The sequence below is a fragment of the Lissotriton vulgaris genome, chromosome 10, assembly GCF_964263255.1.
Source record: "Lissotriton vulgaris chromosome 10, aLisVul1.2, whole genome shotgun sequence".
NCBI classification, from domain to species: Eukaryota; Metazoa; Chordata; class Amphibia; order Caudata; family Salamandridae; genus Lissotriton; species Lissotriton vulgaris.
The window spans coordinates 276164139-276189024 of NC_141698.1; the positions used below are offsets into that span (position 1 = coordinate 276164139).

General features: G+C 47.1%; 1 protein-coding gene across 1 annotated transcript in view; it reads left to right on the top strand.

The window, feature by feature from the left end:
- The window catches only part of PTPN23 (protein tyrosine phosphatase non-receptor type 23), a 599643-nt gene that overhangs the window by 198660 nt on the left and 376097 nt on the right, over positions 1-24886 (top strand). The window contains exon 11 of the mRNA XM_086941008.1: positions 13113-13171. Coding sequence (XP_086797134.1) covers positions 13113-13171 — 59 coding nt within the window. The remainder of the gene's footprint in view (positions 1-13112; positions 13172-24886) is intronic.

Here is a 24886-nt window from a genome sequence, read left to right on the forward strand (position 1 = left end):
AAATTTGGATACTCTTTGAGGAGAGTAATACGCCCACTGAAGGGTAAAGAGATGGTTTCTGCGAAGCCATGAGGGTTTCACTAGGCTTTTTAAAAGCTCAAATGAGGTACACCAAAGTTCTTGTATATCTTGGCTCGTTGTTAAATCACCCCAAAGTTGAGCTGGTAGTTTAAATACCCCATCAGATTACTCGAGTAGGAGTTTATACCATTGTGAGATCTCACTTTTGGTTGGAGCAATACTCACCAGGTTGGTTATTAATTGACTATGCCCTCCAAGAGGAAACCTGTTTCTTTTTGTAGGTGGATCTTTATAGGCCTGTGTCCAGCTGCTCATTTGTATGTATTTAAACCTCGAGATGGTTGGACCTATTCTATTCTGTAAGTGCTCCCATGAAAACAGGTCCCCCTCATAGAAGAGATCCCTCCATTCTTTAAGACCTGCCTCTCTCAAGGGAGTGGCTAGAGTATCTTTCAACCAAACTGGACTTTCAGGTAACCCCCAAAGCGGTGTTTTATCACAGTAATATCCCTGTTTAATTGATTTTGTTACCTCAGACCACATTTTCGCCAAACCAAGCAGGACCTTCAATTTGATCTTTTTAAAGAATTTCGGGTTGCCAAATTTGAATAAGTATCCCGACTGGCTGAGACCTTCCCCATCCAACATGGCTGAAAACATTAATCCTACCCCATAGTCAGTAGGTCTTTTTAAGAGCATTCGCGTGTGTGATAGCTGAAACGCCCACAGATATAATTTTAAATCTGGTGCGGCTAATCCCCCCTTCTCCCATCGCCGTCTAAGCTTCTTCCAGGCTATTCTTGGTAGTTTTTTGTTCCAGATAAAAGAAGTGAAATCTGACTGTATTTTAGTTATATGAGTCTGATCAAAATAAAGGGGAATAGTGTTGAAAAGAAATGAAAATTTAGGCAGAATGGACATTTTAATCAAATTAACTCTCCCAATCAAGGATAATTGAAGGTGGGACCATGAATGCATTAATTTCCTACACTCTTTAGTAATTGCTGTAAGATTTACAGTAGCAAGTTTGTTAAGATCCTTTATGATGTTTAAGCCCAGATAACGCAATGAATCACCCGCCTGTATTTCCAATGAACTCGCATCATCATCATTCCAGACCAGCATCTCTGTTTTTGATGTATTGATCCGGCACCCTGATATCCTTCCAAACCCCTGAGCAATTTCAAATATAACAGGGAGTGCCGTAGTTACATCTGATGTGAGAATAAGCAGGTCGTCAGCATATAACGCCACCTTCTTTTTCCACCCTCTGTGACAGAAAGTACTGATGGCATTCTCTCTCCTCAGTTGTTGTGCGAGAGGCTCAATATAGAAGTCAAACAGAAGGGGGGAAAGCGGGCAACCCTGCTGAGTCCCTCTAGTTATGTTGAAAGGGTCTGACAACTCCCCGTTAATTAATAGACTCGCCACTGGGCTGGTATACAACAGACTAACCGCACGACGAAATCTCCTCCCCACTCCAAACTTGGCCAAGGCCCCCGACAGATAAACCCAATTAACCGAAGGCCTTAGTTGCGTCCAGTGTGAGAGTAGTCGAGGGCAAATTCTGTGACACCGCGATGTCTATTGCCCCTATTAGATCGTATGTCAGTTTGTATAACTGTCGCCCCTTTAAAAATCCTTTTTGATCTATATGGAGGACTGATGGGGCTACCAGGGCCAACCTAGAGGCCAAAACTGTGGTGAAAATCTTATAGTCCACATTTAAGATTGATATTGGCCTATATGATTCACATGCGTCCTTGGGCTTCCCAGGTTTCAATATGAGTGTAACTGATGCGTTGTCCCATGATGAAGGGGGAGTCTGCCCTTCAAGAAGGATCTGGTTGAACATCTTAGTAAGGAAGGGGGCTATCTCATCCTCTAAGATTCTATAAATTTCTGCAGGTAGCCCATCGGGCCCCGCAGCCTTTCCCTTCTTGCTTCTTTTTATAGCGGCCCTAACTTCTCCTTCTGTGATGGTACCCTCCAAAATTTGGGACTGATCATATGTAAGACTGGGGAGATTCATATGTCTTAGCCAATCGTCGACCTCCTCAGGGCGGGTTACAATGTCCTCCTTATAGATGGATTCAAAGAATTCTTTAAAGGCCTTCCTAATTTCAACGTCCGATGTGAAGGAATCGTTGCCCACCTTGATGTTGGCAATGTTGTTCCGGACCTGGTCTGATTTGGTCTTCCAAGCAAGCATTTTGCCTGCGCCTTCGCTGTACTCAAAATGGGCTAATTTGCTTGCTTCCCATCTCTGCTGCAATCTAAGATTCAATACTGAACCCAGATTGGCTTTCAGGGTCGCCATTTCTTTTCTATGACTACTGATAATGGACTCATCTGCCCCAGTACTACTATCCATAAGACATTGGAGATTTATTATTCTTTCCTCTATGGACGAGATTTGTTCCTTATATTGCTTCCTTTTGTATGACATTTTCCCTGTTATGAGTCCCCTCAAAAATTCTTTGAACGAGTCCCAGATGATCCTTGTAGTTGCTGAGTCATTATTTATCAGAAAAAAGTTGTGTGCTTCTATACTAAGATATATTATGTCCTCAGGTGAAGAGAGAAGTGAACGATCAAAGGACCATCTAGAGGGCAGTCTCTCCGTTTCATAAGTTATGTCCATTAGTACTGCAGAATGATCTGAGAGATGCGATGGTAAATATTCGATGGATCTTACGTGTTCAGCCAGCCTCAGACTAATTAAAAAGAAGTCTATCCTTGACTGGTGTTTATATTTATAATTCCGGAACGACACTCCTTGCTGGTCCCCGGACCTTTCTCTCCATATGTCAAGGTAGCCGTATGTTTTCATTGCAGACTGTAACACTAACCTAGATTTTGACAGAACTAAGGATCGACTATTGGGGTATTTATCCAAAACTGGGTCTAGGACAATGTTAAAATCGCCCGCTATAATAGTTGGCTCTGAAAAGGAAAGCAGATGTGAAAACATAACCTCCAGTGTAGAAGGATCATCCTGGTTCGTCCCATAGTAGCCCAAAACTGTGGTTTGGGAGCCCGCTATTACCACAGACGCGATGGCGCATCTGCCACCTGGGTCGACCAGTTGAGATAGCAGCCTGGCTTTAGCTCCCTTTTTGAAAATTATAGAAACCCCTCCAGTATTACTGGTCTGAGTAGTTGAGACCGCAAAGTCTATCCACCTATTTCTTTTAATCAAATCTAACATTTACAAATGTGTTAAATGGGTCTCCTGGAGAATAATGACCTGCACATCCAAATCCCGTAAGTATTGCATGATTTTATTTGCCCTTGGTTTGGTACGCAGGGCATTGATATTCCAGGAGAAGTATTTTATGTTAATCATCTTGGGCATAAGTGTCCAACAAGCGGAAGAAATAAGCAGATGGAACTAGACCGACCCATTGTTGTCTAAATCTCTTTCCATAAAATTGCGAGATCACTTTCCTTCTATCATATCTTGATTTACTGAGGACTTTTTTATTTTTTTTCCACCCCCCACCACCTACCCTAGCTACGGGCCTCCCACCCTCCCACCTCCCAAGCCCTGGAAAACCCTTGCGATATCTAACCGATGCGATGTCCGGTTGATAGCGCCCCTCCGTGAACTCCCGGAGAGATACACCACCTTTATAAGTGAGAGAAATGAAAGAAAAATTAATCTAATAGTGACACTCAGTTAATTGCGTTGCTTTTATATCATTAAAGATATTAACTTTACTCTATATGCATAAGGACTCAAGAAAATCATGAGGTGGCAATAAACACCAGCTCTTATTAATGAATCCCAGAGTTAAGACTCCTCTTTATTTCTTTTTGCTTCCCATCTGCATCAGGAGTTCGTCAGCTGCCTGCACTGACCGGATATTGATCATCTTATTATTATACATTATTTTCATGGCGGCAGGAAATGTTAATTGAGCTGAGGCACCCAACGCTCTAAATGCTTCCAGGCGCCTCCCGAACTCCCATTGTTTCTCCAAAGTAATTCTTAAGAGATCTGACCTTATTAAGAATGTAAACCCCTTTGCGTCTAGAGATTTTTGCTTTAACGCAAGATTAAGTATTTTCTCTTTCAATACATATGTATGAAAGTTTACTAAGATTTTACGAGGTTTAGATCTCTGAGGGTTACGTTTGAAGCGATCCCTATGAACTCTTTGAATGTCCAATGCTAGCTCTTCTAGTGAGAGGTCTAAATTCAGGGACTCTTTCAACAGACCCGTTATAAACTGCTTTATGTCAGAGCCCTCTGAGCCTTCGGGCACCTTCAAAATTCGGAGATTCTCCCTCCTCGCGTTGTTTTCCAAAGTCTCCATCCTTTCACTAAGTGCTTGGTCCTCTCTGGAAAGCTTCTGTATATCAACTTTCGCCTGGTCCAAATATACAGAAAATGTTGCTGTAGTCTCTTCAAGGACTCCAGTTCTTATGGCAAGTCCCTCGATTTTATTTTCAAGGGACTCACAGTAGCTTCTTATTTCTGCTTGGTTTGCAGAAGACTCAGCGAAACCCTTTCTTATTTCCATCTAAGAGCTGAAAACCTACCTAGTATAGACGCTGGAGTTATGTCATCTTTGGCCTCGAACTTGGATTGATCCGTGAGGGAGTCTATGGGATATTCAATCTGATCAATAAGATCTCCCCCGATTGCCCCGGCTTCTTCATTAGATCCACTAGGAGCAGCCTCAGTAACAATCCGGACCTCTGAGTCTCCTAATGGGGGGAACTGATAATGCCCCCTCCTCTGCCTCCTCCTGAGCGAGAGAAGATTGTGATCCTGACCCTTTTTCGTTATCTCAATCTCCATCTCCAAGACTTAATACACAGACTTCACGTTCTATGACCCCTTCTTCTGTTCCTTGATCTTTTGCCTCTGCAGCCTGCCCCAGAAGGGGAGAAACCTTATCCGTTGGAGGAGAAACTTCCAATTCAGACCCAGATGACATGATTTGATCCCCTGACAGATGTAATATCTGGGGTATTACTTTAAAGTAGGAACGTAAGGAGGGGGTAATCTTAGAGCCTTTCTCAGGAGCGGCGTTCTGGGTTTTAATTTTCGTTTTAGTTTTAGATTTCGAGCTGTGTTTAGTGCCTCTGCCTTTGACCTCTGTGCTTAAGTAAGAGGAGGAATTTTTGTCTACCACTACTGCTGTGTAGTCTACCACCCCACTAGGTGGACCCAACACTCCAGCCTTATCCACTAACAGAACACCTTTCTTCTTCCGCCCTCTTTTGCTGTAACCTTTACTTAGGGTGGGTGGCGCTTTTCCTGTAGACTCAGGGGCAACTACTGGCTTTATTGTCCCCTCTTGCCCTGACGATATAATAGTGGGAGGATCCGATGTATCCAGAGGCTCCTTACCTCTTTTACCAGGTATTACCCCCTCCACTGTATCTGCCACTACTGATGGTGTTAATGCTGGGATATGGGTTTGTGTTACCTGTGAGCTTGGCTGCGTACTTGTAATTTCTGGGGCACTGCGCGAAATTGTATCAGAAGAGACTGCGTGATATGGCTGCCCCAGACTCCGCAGTAACCTTCCTCTCCTCAGCTCCAGCGCGGCAGACCGGAGACGAGGTAGAGGTGATTGTTTTTTCTCAGACGCCGTCTCCTGCGAGTACCGCCGCAAACTTTTTACAGGAAAATCTAAAAGATGATAAGGGGGGCTCTGTGGGGTGAAACACTGAACCTGCTCCTCAGTCGCAGCCCTCTCAAGGCTTACCGTAGCGTTGAAGACTTCCTCGGCAAAAATTAAATCCTCCTTACATATCTCGCGTAGTGGACACCACCCCAGCCGCGGGAAGCACGATGCAGTCCACGGCCGTCCAGCTCCGCAACCTCTCGAGCAGCTGTAGTCCGAAGCAGAGCAGAGGTCGGGCAGTCAAACAATCCTAACCGGCAGCAACCAGCGTTCTCCCCGTCCTCAACTGCAGCTCCGCACTCGAGCAGAAAGCGGACTGCCGGAGAAGCAGTCCCGATGAAGCGGCTCTGCATTCGAAAAACGCTCACAGCCTTGAAATCCTCTGGTGCAGCAAAGTGGTGGGTGCCCCGAGGTCGAAATTCAACCCCCCCGTCTGTTGTGCGTGCCACGGATGAAATTGGGGATTATTCTGTGCGATGTGGCGATCCTCTCCGGGAGCTCATTCCGGAGCACCGCGACCGCTTAACCAGCGGCCGCCATGTTTTCCCCCCCAAAGAACATTCATGTTATAAAATAAAACCTTTTTGTATACGGACTGTTTTTAGTATAGAATTAATCACTGGCATACCGACCTAAAATTATCGTGTGTCCCACCTCACAGGGTATGAACCAAATTTTCAGGACTCATGATCTCGGTTAGAGGATAGGATTACACATGATGAATATACAAGTTAACTTCTACCTAAGCACAACAAAAGAAAACACCTTCCCCAGAATACTCCCAATGGTCACTGATGACTATTACATCATAAATTCCACTAATATTGATTGCCTCAAGATAAGTTCCAAAAGTAACCTTAGTAGGGGTTCAAGGAAATTAAATGATGAATTCAAATAATAAGCAGGTAATATCGAATGTCTCATAAGTAAAGGATCTGTCAACAGATAGGTCATTCCCTGAATGTATTGTGGCCACAGAATAGCTAATTGGGATAAGAACACTCCAGCTGAATGTTGACTTCAAATTCATACCATGTAGAGTCATGAAAAAAGCAATTCTCTACTAGACCAGGCACAAAAACATCCAGGAACTCCAAGCCGAAACGTAAAACAGAGTTCTGAAAATGACCATAACACACATATTGGGTCTGTGCGACCGCACCCTTACTGGATACCAGAAAGGAAACCTCCTCCGACCCACAAACAAATGACAGCTGCAAAAACGAGACGAATAATCTGCCCGGCGTTCACCATAACTGCATGATAGATAACTTTTCTGCTTCCTCTGTTGCGCGTGACGGTGACGCTTGCAAGGTTCATGGGGATTGTAGTTCAGGTCTATCGCTGCTTCCACCAACTGTGCAAAGTTTGAAACACCACCACTAACTCGTTCGGGTTAGCCGCTGGTACTGCATTGGTCAAACATGACATCTTCTGCATTGCGTTAGGGAGTATATGTGTAACAAAAAGAGCCTCTATGACTAAAAACTAACTTGCCTCCTATCCACCCCATCACACTACACATGTGAGTAGGGAGACTTAAGTGGTTCCCCCCAAATGGGAGGAGATCAAGACAGATCTGTGGGTTCTGTCCATCATCTAGCATGGCTACTCTGGAACTTTTTTCAACCCCACAAAACAATCCCACCCTGCACCCACACCTTCTGCCTAGAATATCTTGCGATACCATAAGAGGCGCATTTACTCAAGGGTGCTAAAGAGCCATTGTCCCTTCAACACCCGAGCAAAGTGTCTGCTCCTTATACTTTCTAATCCCTAAAAAATATGTCTCCCTGTGACTAATCCTCCACCTCCAGCCTCTCAACAAATGTATCCTGTCAGAACATTTTCACATGGTGATCCAACAGGATGTTATCCCCTGCTGCAGGAAGGTTGCTTCATGCAGTGGCGTCACTAGGGTTGGTGTCACCCAGTGCGGTAGCTCATGGTGTCACCCCCTCACGACTTACCCCATGGACCTCCTCCGAGTCCGCCAGTGTGAGAGAGTGTGGAGCTTTATTGGTTTCATAAATCAGAAGGCGGGCTCCTGCACTGAGCACCTTTCAATAAACGGCTGATGGAAGGGACGCTCCTGCATAACTATTAATAGCTTTTCATATCGCGGCCTACTCGGCGGTGACACTTCTCTCTGTTCCCAGCAAAGGGCCGCCTCTGCGCAGGCCCGCGCCACCCGAAGTTTCGCGAGGCCTCCAGTCACCAGGAATGGCGCTGCCATTGTGTTAATTGCTGGGCCCGTTTCGCCGGCTGAATGCTAATAGCACAGGGAGAGAAGGGACAGGTGTGGAGAGCGCCAGCCCAGGGACAGCTATATGTGACATGCACAGTTTCAATTTGTACCCTTCGTTTCAGCTTCTGAAGTACAGAAACATAGCACCCAAGAATTAATAAACGCTCTTTGGGAATGGAAGATTAAGTAAAACACGTGCAATATAAACAGAAGCTAAATCACAGATTTGGATTACATCCATTGGTCAGAAATTGAGCAGTGATTTTGACTGTTAAATTAGGGACATGATTATTAGGCCCAAAAGTGACACCAGTTGCAATGCTAACTTAATTACAACCTGGTCTGAGACCACCCACTTAAACCATTGATTTAGAGCCTTGGGGCTTGTTTACAAGCCCCTTGCGCCATTGGTACATCGCTTTTTCCCATATTAAAATTGGCGCGGCGCAAGGGGCTTGTAAATAAGCACTATTGGAGTCTTGCTCCCACCAAAATCACCGGAGTCATATTTATGACACTCCACACAGAGGCCAAAGATTGAATGAACATACATACAGCCTGATCTAAATACACACCTGCTCAAGTATGTTGACCCCAATTGCGCCCTGAGCACTATCTACAACACTAGTTTGTGCTACCGATACATTCCCTTTCACAGGCGCTAAATTCAGGGCCCCAAGCTAAATTATTTTGCTTGCAGAATGCACTTACCAAAAAAGACTCGCCCTTTAAAATATACACTCGACCCTGTCATTGATTACAAAGATGCAATGTTTTAGGAACAGCTAGTGTTTATTCAGTCCTGCTGCTTAGTGAAACCGTTGCATCTTGAAGGCTAATAAATATACAGTCTGTAATTTAGCATTAGATAACTACACGTAAAGCACTGTATTGCATAATACTTCATGCCGAATTTTAAAACAAACCCAATGTCACGATAGTTATAGAACAGCGTGAGTGTCGGTGTTTACCTTGATGCAGAGTGGGGTGAGAGACTGCGACTTTACATTATATCGAGAATCGCTGCTCAGGCTCTTCCAGCAGGGGCTCTGTTGTTGGAGAGCTCATCGGAATGTGTTTTCTCGCAGACGATCTCAGTTTCATGCTCCAACTTGTCAGTTGTCACCTGTGCGCTGGAAGTTGTTCCCTCGAGTTAGCCACCGCGGCTGCCCACACAGCGCTACCTCCGCAAGAGTCATGTTCTTCAAAAGGAAACTTAGACAGTTCCCACCTTCTGTTAGGCTCGAACCACTGAGTTCCTGTCTCACAACAGGTTGCAGCGTCAGTAGGGCTCCCCGTAACTTTGGAGGCACTCACTTACTTCGAGGATGCCAGCGGCAATTCGAAAGGTCTGTCTCGTAGCCGCAACTACTCCCCCAGCAAATGCCGTCCTGGAACCATGAGGCACAGCAGGTGCACAGATCGTGTCCGTGCCAGTCGAGTCAGACCCCAGTTCCGGCCCGCCGCTTCTGACTGACGTGAGGTCACATCCCCCCACCACGGCGCCACAGAGCCTGCAATGACTCTGCTGAGGGCAGGCCCCGCCCGAGTCTCCAGGTTTAGAGGACGTATTGTAAGATTGTAGCACGGCACAGAGAGATTTTTAACTGTTAATGAGCCTGCGCTGGCAAGTGAAGTCTGCAGGCCCAGGCGCACGCACAGGTGTCAGAGATGTGCCAGAAAGAAATGCGTTAGCGTCACGCCCTATGGTGATACTTGTCAGCCTGCACGGTGTCACCCCATGTGAGGGTGTCACCTGGTGCGGTCCGCACCCCCCGCACCCCTCTAGTGACGCCCCTGGCTTCATGGTCACATTAGACCAGAACAATGCCCACTCAGGAGCGGTGAACCTCATGTCTTTCTATACCTGAACAGCTGTCCAATCAAGAGTGCAAGGAGACAAGTCTGCCTTGCCCACACCCATGCTCAAAAAATTCACTCCTGCACAGACTGGTGTTTGAAGTGAATGCTACCTAGTTACACTTGAAGCCACTTCAAGTTTAACCTTTACTACGATCCGTTCTAAACACAGTTGTGGGCAAAACTTACCCCAGCACCCATAGGGTAGAAGTATTCCAACAGATTCTGTTTCTTTTTCAGCCACTTCATCCTCTCACAGTTCACACTATAATACGCCCGTACGGAATGATGTCCTCATGTATTACCATAGTGTCCCACACATGGCTTCTTATGCGACTGCTCACAAGTGGAGGGTTAGTTAGAATCTCTAGTGTATATAGGAGCCAGCACCAATCGCTCTCTTCAATGGTGGAACAGTAACAATTTGTTGTGGGGCAGGCCCTTCACAGACCCAGTTCTAGAGGTTATCACCACAGATGCTTTGCTAGCTGGCTCGGGAGTGCATCTCAACAAAATGACGCTTCAGGTTCTGTGGTGACCTCATCAGTAGGTTCTCCACATACACCACTTGGAACTGTTAGCCATTCATCTAGACCTCAGAGCCTTTCAAGAGATTCGAGGCAAGGTGACTCTCATACACAGACATGACTGCGACAATCTACCTACAGAAGCAAGACAGCACATCTCCCCATAGGTGTCAGTCCTAGAGCTACTAATCTGGCACTGGGCGGTCCATCACCAAGTACATCTCCTAGCAGACTATCTCTCTACATGTACAAAAACCTTGCAGGCCTACTCAGCAGGACACAGTAACGAGTCCACGAATCAGAACTCAACCCACAAGCCCTACTCCCTTACATTTGAAGATCAGGCACCCTAAACGGAGATCTTTTCACCACGTGAACTCCTATAATCTGGGTCCCCCAATCCCCCTAGCTTGGTACCCAATTGAAGTTTACACAAACGAATGCGTCTCCGCCCAGTGCCCCAAATAAGGGTGATCAAGAGAGTATTGATGAAGTAAAAATATTTTAGGGAAGGATTACCCGTATATTCACGAAATAGCAACTCTGCCCATTACAGACGGTGGTAATGAGGTCCAGAATCCCACGCTACTGCGAAGTCGTGTAATGGCGCGTTTGATGTTCCCATCTATTTGATCTTCAGGCTTCCTATACACTTGTATACCCAGATATTTAAAAGAGACAGGGGCATCCGGGATCGGGTATGGTCCCAAAGACATATGAGGGGGTTGCAGTCCTTCCCTAAAGAAGAATCCAACCGATTTTTCAGGGTTGAACGCTAGGCCCGACACTATTTTACATTGCTGGAAAATATCGGAGAGCACCGTGTGGTCTACCTCCAAGTCTCGTAAATAGATTATGATATCATCAGCGTAGCCTCCCAGTTGAACCCATGGCTAAGGCAGCCATGCATTATTAGTTGGAACGTTACTATTCTAGTATGTATATCATCAGATAAAGAGTTTGTTAGATTCCAGCTTTATGCACCCTACAAACAATTCACATCAGTGTATTACAATAAAGTGTTAACAACTCAACCTTCCTTTCAGCCAAAGCTGGGTCAGGTGTTCAGTTTAATCAACCTATTTTAGTTTACCTCTTTCTTTCCAAATCAGACCTCTCCTCAAGAAACTTCCCTTCGTTCCTTTGACGTGATAAACATTCTTGTATTACCATGGCAAAACAAACGACAAAAGTTGATCAAAACAGAAACTTGTTCCTTGGAAATCTATTAGCATTTTTTTATATCCTCAGGGCAGTCCCTCTTTTGATTTAAGGTATTCTGCGTCACCTCTTGTTATGGAACAACAGGCACACTGATGTGTATATAACCTTGAACCTATTCTACAAGAGTCCAAGCAGTTACTGGTGCCATTGTCAGGAAGGTTCAAATATCTGACTCTTATAGACCAGCCATTGAGAGATCAGTCCCCCACCTTTGCAAAAAGTAATTGCAGTGACTTAAACTTTAATATGGACACCTTAACTGATAATGCCTCTCTGTGCTATTTGTTTGCATGATTGGTTTCTCACCTTTTGCCTTAGTTCTCCTGGTTTGCACTAGGTTAGCTTGGAAGTATGAACTAACTATTCCTTGTAATGTAGATGACCATATAACAAGATTGCATGGCCGATTGGGAAGGTAGTCCTAATCCTAGTTATGTTTCATTGTTATCTTCCTTTTGTTCAAACACTTCGTTGTTAGATTGCAATGTATATTTGAAAATGTGTCTCCAAATCCCGTCCTTTTAAAAGGGTATGCTTGACTGCCATTGTTCTGAATTTTGCAACATTGATGCAACTGAAATTAGTAAGAGCGTGAGCTCAGAAATCTTCGAGGTAAAGATTAATCTGTATGTCCATCATTTACTCCTTTATTTTGTTTTTCTTTTTAGTTGGTCAGTTGGTATTTTGTAGTGTCAAAATGTATTTCTGGTTTACTTGAGGTAATTAAAAAACAGAGCGAATGCTGCTACATAGCGAATATTTTCTTTACCAGATTGTTTACAAAAAATAATTTAATGTGTTTTGTAATCCGACACATAATCGTAGTTTTCATATAGTTGATTTCGAAGAACATACTCCGGATGGAGAACTAGGGTTACAAGTATCTTTTCTGTTTTCATTAGCTCAAGTCACAAGACCTGTTGTATGCTGTTTTAGATACAATAGTTTATCTTAGTCGATTTTAGGACCAGCTTATTTTCATGTGCTAGTGGGAAGGCAGAGTTGTCAGATGATTGTGTAGGCAAGAGGGATTCTCTTTTAGCAGCAAGCAGTTGGGTCCCTACAGGAAATGCTTTTGCACTAATAATGTAGGAAATATCAGATGCTCCTACTTCAAGTTTCCTGGAAATACCAACCAAGTTTTATATTAGGCCTGTCTCTAAAATCACTATGGTTTTGGTTTTAGAGTGAGTTCCATAGGATTTCATTACTTTATGTGAAGGATTCACATGCCTGCTTTCTCAAAGAAAACCCCCGAAAAAGTTTTTAAATGAAAGAGGTCTGGGATTCCAGTTGTTATCATTATGGTCTTGTTAAACCCACTGTGGTGGCCTAGATGTGTTTTTCAAAAATTAATTTGGGTCAAACCATTAGCTGACAGAAGTGCTAAGTGCTTATATATCCGACAGCATTTTCACATCACTTCATCTATTTTGCTCGAATCTGATTTTCTTAAAGGCTACATCTAGTATTAAAAATATCCACTTATAATTAAATGCGGCAAATAGTTCTCTATAGGATTTGTGTTCATGCCAGCAGACTTCTGTATTCACTCGCCTACATTTTACCCATTGGTTTCTTTTGCAGGGTCAGCCAGTAACTGTACAGGATGCGCTCAAGTTTACCATGGATGTGATTGGAGGAAAGTGAGTTGCAAGTATAAAGTCTACCATTTCTGGTCAGAGTAATTAGCTGCACAAAACACTTATTACTTGGAGTAAACATATGTCAAAGCTGTTGCAACTCATTGCATTTGAGCTTGTACACTGTTCTGTTAAAAAGTTTTTGGTCCAAACATTATTTATCGGCCCCAGCGGACCTGGAGGTTCTTTAATCATATAAATGTATATTATGTAATGCATGTCATCCTTAAAGTAGTAGCTTAGTGGTCTTGTAATGCTAAGGATCACTCTTTTGCTGATGTGGCGGTCTGTAGCCACAGTGGCACACTGACAGGAATTCTGTACACTGATGTTTTGCCTGAAGTGTGTGTATGTCTGTGTATGTCCACTGTCGTTTCGAACTGGGACACATTTGGGGAACTGTTAGTGTTGCATTTGCTACTTCAGAACAAGAATCTGTGGGAAGCTGGCTCTGTATATACTATACCAAAATGAGATGTAGTGTGCACAGAGTCAAGTTCAAGTTCAAGTTCAGGAATTTATATAGCGCACTACTCACCCAGAGGGTCTCAAGGCGCTTGGGGAGGGGGTTCAATTATTTATCGAATAGCCAGGTTTTAAGTTCCTTTCTGAAGGAGATGTAGTTCTGTGTAAGGGGGAGGTGAGTGGGGAGTGAGTTCCAGGTCTTGGCCGCCAAGTAGGAGAAGGATCTTCCTCCCATGGTGGATCTTTGGATGCGCGGAACTGCTGCGAGGGCTTGATTGGAGGATCTTAGTTGGCGGGTGGGTGTGTAGAAGGACAGTCGAGTGTTAAGGCATTCGGGTCCTAGTTTGTAGAGGGCCTTGTGTGCGTGGGTGAGGAGACGGAACGTTATTCTCTTGTTGACGGGAAGCCAGTGGAGGTCTTTCAGGTGACCGGTAATGTGATCTTGGCCAGGGATGTCTAAAATGAGTCTCGCTGATGCGTTTTGGATGCGTTGGAGTTTTTTCTGTAATTTGGCTATGATTCCGGCGTAGAGGGTGTTTCCATAGTCCAGTCGGCTAGTGACTAGTGCGTGGGTGACAGTCTTTCTTGTCTCGGAGAGGACCCAACGGAAGATTTTTTTGAGCATACGAAGTATGTTGAAGCAGGAGGATGAGACGGCGTTGACTTGTCTGGTCATCGAGCGTGAGGAGTCTAGGATGAAGCGAAGGTTACGTGCGTGGTCTGTGGGTATGGGTGCTGTGCCCAGAGCCGATGGCCACCATGAGTCGTCCCAGGTAGAGGGGGATGATCCTAGGATGAGGACCTCCGTTTTGTCTTCGTTAAGTTTTAAGCGGCTGTTTTTCATCCATTCGGCTACTTCTTTCATGCCTTCGTGAAGATTCGTTTTGGCGGTGTTAGGGTCTTTGGTGAGGGAAAGGATCAGCTGGGTGTCGTCAGCGTAGGAGATGATGTTAAGGTTGTGTTGACGCGCGATGGATGCGAGTGGACTCATGTAAACGTTGAAGAGGGTGGGGCTGAGTGATGATCCTTGTGGTACTCCGCAGATGACTTCGGTGGCCTCTGATTTGAATGGGGGAAGTCGGACTCTCTGGGTTCTCCCGGCGAGGAATGAGATGATCCAGTCCAAGGCTTTTCCTTGTATGCCGATGTTGCTGAGGCGTTGTATGAGGGTGCTGTGACAGACTGTGTCGAAGGCGGCGGAGAGGTCGAGTAGGATGAGGGCCAGTGTTTCTCCGTTGTCCAGTAGTGTTCGGATGTCGTCTGTCGCTGCAATGAGGGCGGTTTCGGTGCTGTGTTTGGCTCGAAAGCCGGACTGTGAAGAGTCGAGGGAGTTGTTTGATTCAAGGAAGGCGGCGAGCTGGCTATTGGCGGCTTTCTCAATGACTTTGGCAGGGAATGGGAGTGGGATATGGGGCGGTAGTTCTTAAGTTCGGAGGGGTCTGCTGTGGGTTTCTTCAGAAGGGCGCTGAGTTCGGCGTGTTTCCAGCTTTCTGGGAAGGTAGCGGAGTTGAAGGAGCAGTTGATGACATCACGGAGATGGGGTGCGATGACGGAGTCTGCTTTGTTGAAGATGTGGTGGGGACAGGGGTCGGTTGGCGAGCCAGAATGGATGGAGTTCATTAGGCGGATGGTGTCTTCAGTGGTGATTGGGTTCCAGGCGCTGAGGTTGTTAGAGGGCGGTTTAGGTTCGGAGGTGGGTGGAGAGGACTGTTCTTTGGAGATGTTCTCAAAGCTGTTATGTATGTCGGCAATTTTGTTGTAGAAGAAGGAGGATAGCGAATCGCAGAGGTCTTGGGAGGGAGTAATGTTGTTTGAGGCTGCGGTGGGGTTGGTGAATTCTTTGACGATGTTGAATAGTTCCTTGCTGTTGTGGGCGTTGTTGTCGAGTCGATCCTTGAAAGCTGATTTCTTGGTGGATTGGATCAATTGGTGGTGTTTACGGGAGGCTGTCTTAAAGGTGGTCAGGTTGTCAGTGGTTGGGTTTTTTCTCCATGTTTTCTCGAGAGTACGGCATAGTTTCTTGGATTTCTTAAGGTCGTCGTTGAATTAGGGGGCCTTTTTGCTACCCTGTTTGGTTTGGTGGTTTTTCAAGGGTGCTAATTCTTCAACGCTGTGAGTGATCCATTGTTTGAGGTTGGTGGCAGCTTGGTTTGGGTCCGCTGAGAGGGCGGGTGGGTTTTGGTTGAGCGATGTGAGGAGTTGGTCGGTGGTGATTTTGTTAGGGTAGTGCTAAGCATTTGTTGTACACACTCGGTGAAGAAATTATGTCATACACTCAAAGACTGAACTCAGGTCAATTTGTATGTATCAAAAATATTTAGTTATTTTATTTCTATAACCAAACGAAGCCTGGTGCAGGTAAGTAAAATAATATTTTGCAAAATCTTATGCAGTGTTTTACGGTTGAATGTAGGTTCAAAAGCAGTTGGTTGAATTACAGGTAAGTCAACAGTTCCAAATGACTTTTTAGTTACTTCACAGAATACTATCTACGTTACTTTTTAGATAACTTTCAGATTTCTTTTGCTAATCAGGGTGATATGCCTAGAGATCACACTGAGACATCGCCTAGACAAATGGTAAGTAATACACTTTTAGAATATATTGTTTTTCAGCTTTTCATACAAACCAACTCCACACTTAGAACAATTTTCAAGAAAAGCAGTCAATGCAATCCTATGGGAGGAGATGAAGTCAACGGTTTGCAGGTAAGTTCTTATTTTTGGGAGTTGGTATTCTGGGGTTAGAACCAGGGTTCCCCAGGAATAAGGATGCACTCTTGAAACACCCTCAGCGGCATTAGGGCGGCCGGGTGCAGAGTGCCGAGGCTCAATGTTATCCAAGCAGGCCACAAGGTTGTGGGAGCAAAGCTCCTGTTAGGCTCGGGGCAAAGGGGGATCCCAGTTAGCACCCAAAATACACCCACATCGGTGGCTGGGTGCATGGTGCTGTTTTGGTGTCGGATGCCCTGTTGATTTCAGTGGGGATTCTCCGGTTGTAACAAAGACTGCCGGCTTGGAGATGAAGATCTTCTGGGGGTGACCACCAGTTGAAGAGGTTAGTTGGGATGCCTGGCGATGCTGGGGCACAGTCGGTTGGGCCACCCAAGGCAGTGGGATGTCTGGTGCAAGGGTGTCTTTAGGCATCAGGTTTTTCTTACCAGCTTTGGTCATAGGGATCCTCCAGAAATGGGCTGCAGGCTACAATTGAAGATTCGTGGCAGGTCAGAGATTACAAGATCTCAGGTCAGGATCGCCGGGGAGACTCCCTCGTGGTGTTTCGCCGCTGGAACTCAGGCCATAGGTGTCCGGTGCAGAGTGGTGCTGACTTGCGGATTTAGCCGGAGTCTGTGGGTGAGCAAATACAGTGCTCACGGGAGACAAAATCTTGGTTCTGGAAGGTAGAGCAGGTCCTTCGGGTTCTTGAGCTGCGCTGCTGGCTGCAGGACACACCGGGATTTCGCTGGAGCAGGTTCGAGGCCGGTAGGGCTGGAGCCAAGTCAGTGGGTGTCCTCCTCCTCTTCTTAGTTCAACACAGCTTCTTTGGTCCTTCGTTTTCTCTTCTGCTTGTCGGTTCTTGTCTCGGGTGGCAAAGTTCAGGGTTGCCCCTAAATACTAGATTTAGGGGTGTTACAGGTAAGTTAAGGTTGGGACCAATAGGTCCGTTCCCCTATTATGCCACCCTCCAGTGGGAGGGGGTATATGCCTCTCTCTGGTTAGCTGGGTCCCCAGCTGCAAGATGGCGAGAATGAGACTTGTGCTTCACCTCGCCTCTCCCACCTGTGGGGTAGGGTTGGCAAAGGTGGGCACACCTCCCTTCCTCATTTGGTTTCCTGCCCAAAGTGGGGGTCAGAACCGGTGGAAGCTGGTTGCTGGAAGCAGCAAAGGGCTGGGGTAGCTCACAAAGGTGTAAAGCCTTTAAAGCTTCCCCTTCGTGAACCCTGCCCATCCTGGGGGACGGGGCTTGGCACCTCTTACCAGGGTGTGCATTGTTTCAGACCCCGAGAGCAGGAGGCTCTCGACCCAGTGGTCCAGAAACATGGGGGTGGGGGTGGCAGCTGGCGAGCAACCACTCCGCCATGACACTAGAGTTAGGTCGTTTTTCAGGAAGCATCTCAAAGATGCCCTCTGAGTGCATTTTTCATTAAATCCCACAGTAACATCATTGTGGCTTTAATGTGCTGAGAAGTTTGATACCAAACTTTCCAGTTTTCAGTAATGCCATTACGGTGCTTTGGAATTCATAATGACAGACTCCCAGTACCATATACTCTTAATGGCATTACTGTACTTACAATGTCTAAGAATTGGTTTAAACACTGTGGACTTACAGGGCTCATGCACCAGTACCCTCACCACTGGTATAGTGCTCCAAGCAAGAGGGGTGGTTGAACTATGCCAGGGCAGTGGGTTGTAGGCATGGCACACAGTGATGTGTGCCATGTCGACTCTTCACTTTGTTCTGTACCTAAACACACAGCCTGCAATGGCAGTGGGTGTGTAGAGGTGCAGGGCCTCTTAGGGTGGCACAATTAGTGCTGCAGCCCTTAGAGGCCTTCCCTGACCACAGTGCCCTTGGTACCTGTGGTACCATTTACAAGGAACTGACATGTGGCCAATGAGTGCCAATTGTGTTTTGTCTCAATGCAGTTAAGGGAAAGAACATAGGCCCTGGGTACCTTTTTGGCAGGAATCCAGGGCACATTCAGTCAAACTACATCAGTAGTTTGGCAAAAAGTGGGGGCAACCAGTCAAAAAGGGGGCACTTTCTTACAGAATCATATAAAGAGGCTACTGTATTTGCTATGGCATAGCAGCTCTTTCATCAAAAAATATTTAACCACCAGATAGGCTTCCTGCCATCTATTCTGGAGAAGTTTTAAATGGAAAATATTGGGATAATGGCAAACAAAATTAAATTATGCATCAGATCTGCTGCTGGCATGGCGAAGTGATTTCATTCAATTGTATATTTTTTGTGAGGTGCCACATTTTACTTTCTAGTTTGTGGACTCTGAAGTATTGATAACCAGAAAAAGCAAGTGAGAGATGTGTTCTCTTGTTTAGGAGCTGATAGAAAACTGGTATGGAGATTCCTGCTTTATATTTGCTTTAAAATGAGATTAGAAGTTTTCAATTTTTCAATATCTTGTGCATGAAAGACAACACACAAGGGACTGTTGATGAGGAAAAGCCTTCTTTCGGAAGAAACTATAGAAAGCCTCTTAAAGAAGACGTCCCCCCACCAGCAAAACGCATTCAATATGTCCCCAACCTACAAGCCTTGTGGATGAAGAGCCTAAGTGAGGATTGAGTTTTGGGGCACTGGCCAACTTTACGCCACAAGAGGACCCAGGGTATGAATCTAAAGGTTTTGGGAAAGAACAGGGCAGAGCACGGAATGATGAGCCACACTTGCATCCAAACACCATGGACTCTTGTAGCCATTTAAACTTTATGGGGGTGTTGACGAGGGAGCTCCGTAGGTTTGCCAGCTTGTGTTGCAGGATCCCCCCGACAAGAGCATAAGTTACCTTCTACCTCTTGCCTTTTTAGGTCGAGGACCGTAGGCCGCGCTTGCGCAGTCTCGGTCAGAGAAATAATGTTTTCTAGAGTGGGGCTTGAACCCGCCCCTCTTCTCCATTGGCTGGCTTCCTAAACGGAGGCCAGCCATTGGTGGAGAGGGGCGTGTCTCTGTTCAAGCCCCGTCTTTTTCTGATTCGGGGGCGTGTTTTTTGCGTTCTTTCTCGCCATGACGTCATCCATCACTCCACAAAAAACACGCCCCCAGTCGCAAAATGGCGGCGCATTTCTCCGAGGCAAAGCAGAAATGCCTCTGTGGTGGCGTGGAGCGCTCCTCGGGGAGACCGGTGTGCTGGCAGCCGAGAGGCCCTGCTGGCACGGGTGAAACATTTTTAAGAATTGCCCCCGAAATCACAGTCACCGCTACTACTGGCGCGAGTGAAACATTTTGTTAGAGTTGCACCGGAAACCACAGTCACTGCTGCTGGCTCGGGTGAAGCATTTTTAAGATTGCCCCTGAAATCACCACCGTCGGTCCTGAGTAAACAACCAGATTCAAATTGCCAGCGAGCCGTGATGAACGAGTTGCCCAGCAGGATGTCAGCGTCACACCGAAGAGAAGAGTTGCGCTCGACTCAGGAGGAGCCCTCCTGTTCCCCCGTGTAGCGCCCTCGAAGTCACCTAACCCAGAGACCGGAGGAGCCTCGCACCGGCACCCGCCTCAATCCCCCCAGGTAATACTTAGCGCAGTGCTGCATTGGGCGGGGAACGGGCTGCGGGTCGGAGGTTGCCCAGACAGTAATTCTGAGATCGGGCCGCCGAGGACTGTATTAATTTGATAGCGGGACCTGTGGGGACACTCACCTGATCGCGGGCTTTCCCCCACCTAACAATCTCGGCCTGTACGTGCCCAGCAGTTGCCCAGAACATCCGAAGATGTCGGGCTCCGCATCTGCCTCATAACATTACATAACCTGCGCCGCCGAGATCCATCTGTGAACAGCACGACGGTCAGAGGAAGTTGGAGTCACAGTGAGATAGCCGGGTGGGACATTGTGCCTGTTGCGCAGTGCTGTCTTTGCAAATCATTTAGAGGTGGAGCAGATGGTGTCGACACACAGATCATTCAGTAGATTTCAGTTTTTACAGCCCCACACATGTCCATCTAACGAACAGTGCAGATATAGCTCCCAGGTGGTTCCTTCAGGTGTCTCCATATGGCGGCTTCAGGTATATTCCAGTGATTTATTTCGACTCCTGCAGGCGCCCACTCCATCCCTGGTGGTTCCTGAAGGTGCCCCTGTGGTCCCTGTTGTTGTCCTTTATGGTTCCCGACTTCCTGTATGTGCCCCAGTGTTTCCTCGAGGTACTTCCTGTGGTTCCTGCATGCGTCTCCCCATGACCCCTCCAGGAGACTGCTTATGATTCATTCAGGCGTCCTCTAGAGATCCTGCCGCTTCCGCTGGCCCCCCGTGGTTTCTTCAGGTGCCCCATGCCCTGTTCCTGCAGCAGCCCCCGTGCCCTGTCCCTACAGGAGCCCCTATGCCCTGTTCCTGCAGGAGCACCCATGCCCTGTTCCTGCAAGAGACCCTGTGTCCTGTTCCTGCAGCAGCCTCGTGCCCTGTCCCTGCAGGAACCCCTATGCCCTGTTCCTGCAGCAGCCCCCGTGCCCTGTTCCTGCAGGAGCCCCTATGCTCTGTTCCTGCACCTGCACCTACCGGCCTTCGGTAGTGATTGAAAGCTTTTGATGATTTAAGCCCGTTCTGATCAGGCCAGGTTGTATGCCCCCAATGTTCTTTCCTGCCAGATATAACTACCCGATAGAAATGCTCTCTATGTGGGGCTGTGTGTGTGTGGGGGGGGGCTGTGTGTGTGTGGGGGGGCTCTGTGTGTGTGGGGGGGCTCTGTGTGTGTGGGGGGCTCTGTGTGTGTGGGTATGGGGCTGTGTGTGTGGGGGGGGCTCTGTGTGTGGGGGGCTCTGTGTGTGGGGGGGCTCTTTGTGTGGGGGGCTCTGTGTATGGGGGGCTCTGTGTATGGGGAGGCTCTGTGTGTGTGTGGGGGGCTCTGTGTGGGGCTCTGTGTGTATGTGTGGGGCTCTGTGTGTGTGGGGCTCTGTGTGTATGTGTGGGGCTCTGTGTGTATGTGTGGGGCTCTGTGTGTGTGGGGCTCTGTGTGTGTGGGGCTCTGTGTGTGTGGGGCTCTGTGTGTGTGGGGCTCTGTGTGTGTGGGCTCTGTGTGCGGGGGCTCTGTGTGTGTGGGGTTCTGTGTGTGTGTGGGGTTCTGTGTGTGTGTGGGGTTCTATGTGTGTGTGGGGCTCTGTGTGTGTGGGGCTCTGTGTGTATGTGTGGGGCTCTGTGTGTATGTGTGGGGCTCTGTGTGTATGTGGGGGGCTCTGTGTGGGGAACACCAGAGACTTGCCTGGACACTCGCCATCGGGCGAAGCCGTGAGGGGAACGGCGGAGGCAGACAGACAGACGCCGGACCGGACACCGGGGAACTACAATCCCCAGCAGCCTGTGGGGCGGAAGCGCGCTCGTGACGCGCCGAGAGCGCCCGGAGGCGCCAGCAAAAGGCTGACACCCCCTCTCGCCCCGCGAGTCGCGCGCGGGAGCGACCGGGAGAAGCCCGGGACAAGGGCGGGGCCGTCTGTGGCCGTCCGGGGCCAGAAGAGGCCGGGCCGTGCCCCCCTTCCAACCACCAGGAGGAAGATGGGCAAAAGGAAAAAGGTAGGCTCTAAAGACGATGCAGGGTCAAAAGCTATACACCCCAGACACTCTGAATCAATAATCTCTTATTTAACCTCAGCAGTGGGGGCCCTGACTAAAGAAATTGCACATGCTGAGAAAGAACTGGGCTTGAACACTGACGAGTTAGACCCAGCCCTGAGTTCCGACCACAACAGGGAGATACCCTTGGTTCCAAATGTTATTATCGCCAACCGGGCAGTGACCCCACCACCCATCGCACAACCAACTCCTTCAGATACCTCGATTGCCCATTTACCTACATCCCCCACACCCACTGCGACCTCACAAAGAGCACACAAGAGGAAAAAAACACTAAGCTCGCTGGGAAGGCCTAATAGAGACTTGGCAAATACCAATAGGCTGGACGCTCGCACGAAGGGCCAAATTGAGAAACTTATTGAGGACCTTTTTATTGAGCGCTTGGAACCTGCATTGGTATCTGTAGCTAAGGATATTGTGGACACACTCAATTCGTGCGTAGCAGGGCTTCTCTCTAAATGTGAAAAAATTGACCAGCTATTGAGACAACATAGTGGGGATAAGGGAGGCCTGCACAAACCGGGTGTTACATCTACTAATCCGTCTACAGCTGACAATCCCAATCCAACTCCCAGTCAGGTCACCAGTGAGGGTGGGGCCACTAGCTTACTGGGGAAGCCAAGCGTAAGGGACAAGCCTTTGAACCCCAGGATGGAGAAAAATGCATGCCACAGCCGGGTTAGGTTCAATATTAGACATCCCCATCACCCTGGTTACAGCCTGGAGTTGCCTCCTGATGCTGCTCCTTTGGTGGCCATCTTCACTGGAGTTCCCCCAGTAAAAGGTGGGGATAGGGAGACCACTGCTGACTTGTTGAACTTAGCTAGTCAGTGGTGCAATGAGTTTAGCTCAGGCGATGCTAATATAGCTAGTGCAATTACTATGGTAAGGAGGGTACGATGGGTGGGGCGCCGCCCAAAGAACATTCCCGGGGACTGTGTGGTGGTGAATTTTAAGAATAAGAATTGTGCTGAAAGATTATTCTGGGATGGTTCAGAGCTAACTAATAAAGGCATCAGACCCCTTCCCCTGGGTTTTTTTTACCCCCCACCAGGTGTTTTGAGACAAGCACCCCCACATTTCCAACATCACACAAGACCGAGCAATACAAGTAATTTAACATACCAGGCTAGAATGACTGCTCAGCGGTCTTTAGCGCAGAGCCCAACCAGGATGGGGGACATTGAATCAATGGACTTACTTCCAGCCTCCCCGATAAATGTGCAACCTAGGGGCGAGATACATCTTAGTAACAGGTTTTCACCCTTATCACAGATGGAATCCAACGACTGACTGGGCCAGGTAGCTGTAAGTGTGGGGAAGGAAAGAGGATGCCTTATAACTCCAACAGACCCATTCAAGTTTTTAAGTTGGAATGTGGCGGGCATTAGATCTAAAAGTGATGATCCCATCTGGCTCCAATTTATAAAAAGTTTTGACATCCTGGCATTTCAGGAAACTTGGGATGCAGACCCTAGCTTTAATTTGGATGGCTTCCAAAGCTTCTCTACCCCTGCGATTAGAGGGACCATGGGAAGATCTAAGGGTGGCTTACTTTTTCTTGTATCCTTAGACATTGCTGGGTCATTTAGAAAATGTCATATTGAGTCAAATAATTTTCTCATCCTGGAGTGGTCCTGGTCTAATAAGAAATATATGTTGATAAACTTGTATAATGCTATGGACGGTCTTGAACATTTTAACATTTTAGAACAATTTTTGTCAGTATATAAAGTCAATCACTCTCATTCGTTAGAAATTTTTCTCATGGGGGATTTTAACATACACCCTTGCAAATGGGATTGTTATGGGGATGACCTAGACGGCCAACTTTACAGCAAGGTACCTCATTTTGAACATGGTAAGAGGGGAGAGGATCTGGAAGCTTTGCTCTCCAGTATGAATCTATTAGAACCAGGTAGGGAGACTGGCAATGAGAATGCTCCTACCTTCATAGGTAGGGGGGTCAACTCTGTTATTGACTACATTTTTGTGTCACCCCCTTTGCTGACCATAATATTAGCCTATAGAGTTGTGATATCACCATTTAGTGATCACAACCCTCTTGTCTTAGAATTGGATATAAGCGCCAAGATTATCACCAGGGCACTGGGAAGGGAAGTACCACGAGCCATCTCCACAAAGGATCAAGGCAGACGGTTAAAATGGGACAAAATTATACCTGAGGCCTTCTTTGTAGAATTGACGGCCACAACTGAATCCCATATGGGCATCTGCCTAGATGATAATGTTGTGGGAGTGGGAACGATAACCTCCTTCTCAGCCATTTGCAAACAAATAGCAGCTAATCTAAACAAGGGGAGGGGGTCACACCAGAAGAAAGCCCATAGATGGTTCGACAGCGCCTGTTCTAAAGCACATGAGGCCCTCCTTGAGGCGCTTAAAAGTAGCCCGAGAGATAGAAGTTTGGTTTCCACTCTCCGTAAGGAATACAAATTGGCAATTTCGCAGCGGAAACTGAAAATCAAAGAGGATGCATAGAATAGCCTACAGGAGGTTGATGTGTTAAGGGATAGCAGGAAGTTCTGGGCCATAATCAATCAGCCATTCTTTGCGGATAGCGACAGCCCAGACACGGATTGTGTAATTTCGGACGATGTTTGGCTTGGGCATTTTAAGAACATTTATGGTGACTTGGACATGCCTGATCTAACATGCGTACCCCCAACCATCAGCTGTCCCAGTTCTCCCATCAAATTCGAACCACAAGAAGTAGAAAGGGAAATCCGTGCTACTTCCAAAAATAAGGCACCAGGCCCGGATGGGGTGCCTGCAGATCTTTTTATTATGTATCCTCATTTCTGGGCTAAAATCCTAACTAATGTATTTAATGCTGCAGCACTGGTGGGTTTCCCCCCATCCTGGGGCTCTTCAATTATCGTGCCCATTTTCAAAAAGGGGAGCCGTGGGGACCCCGCCTGCTA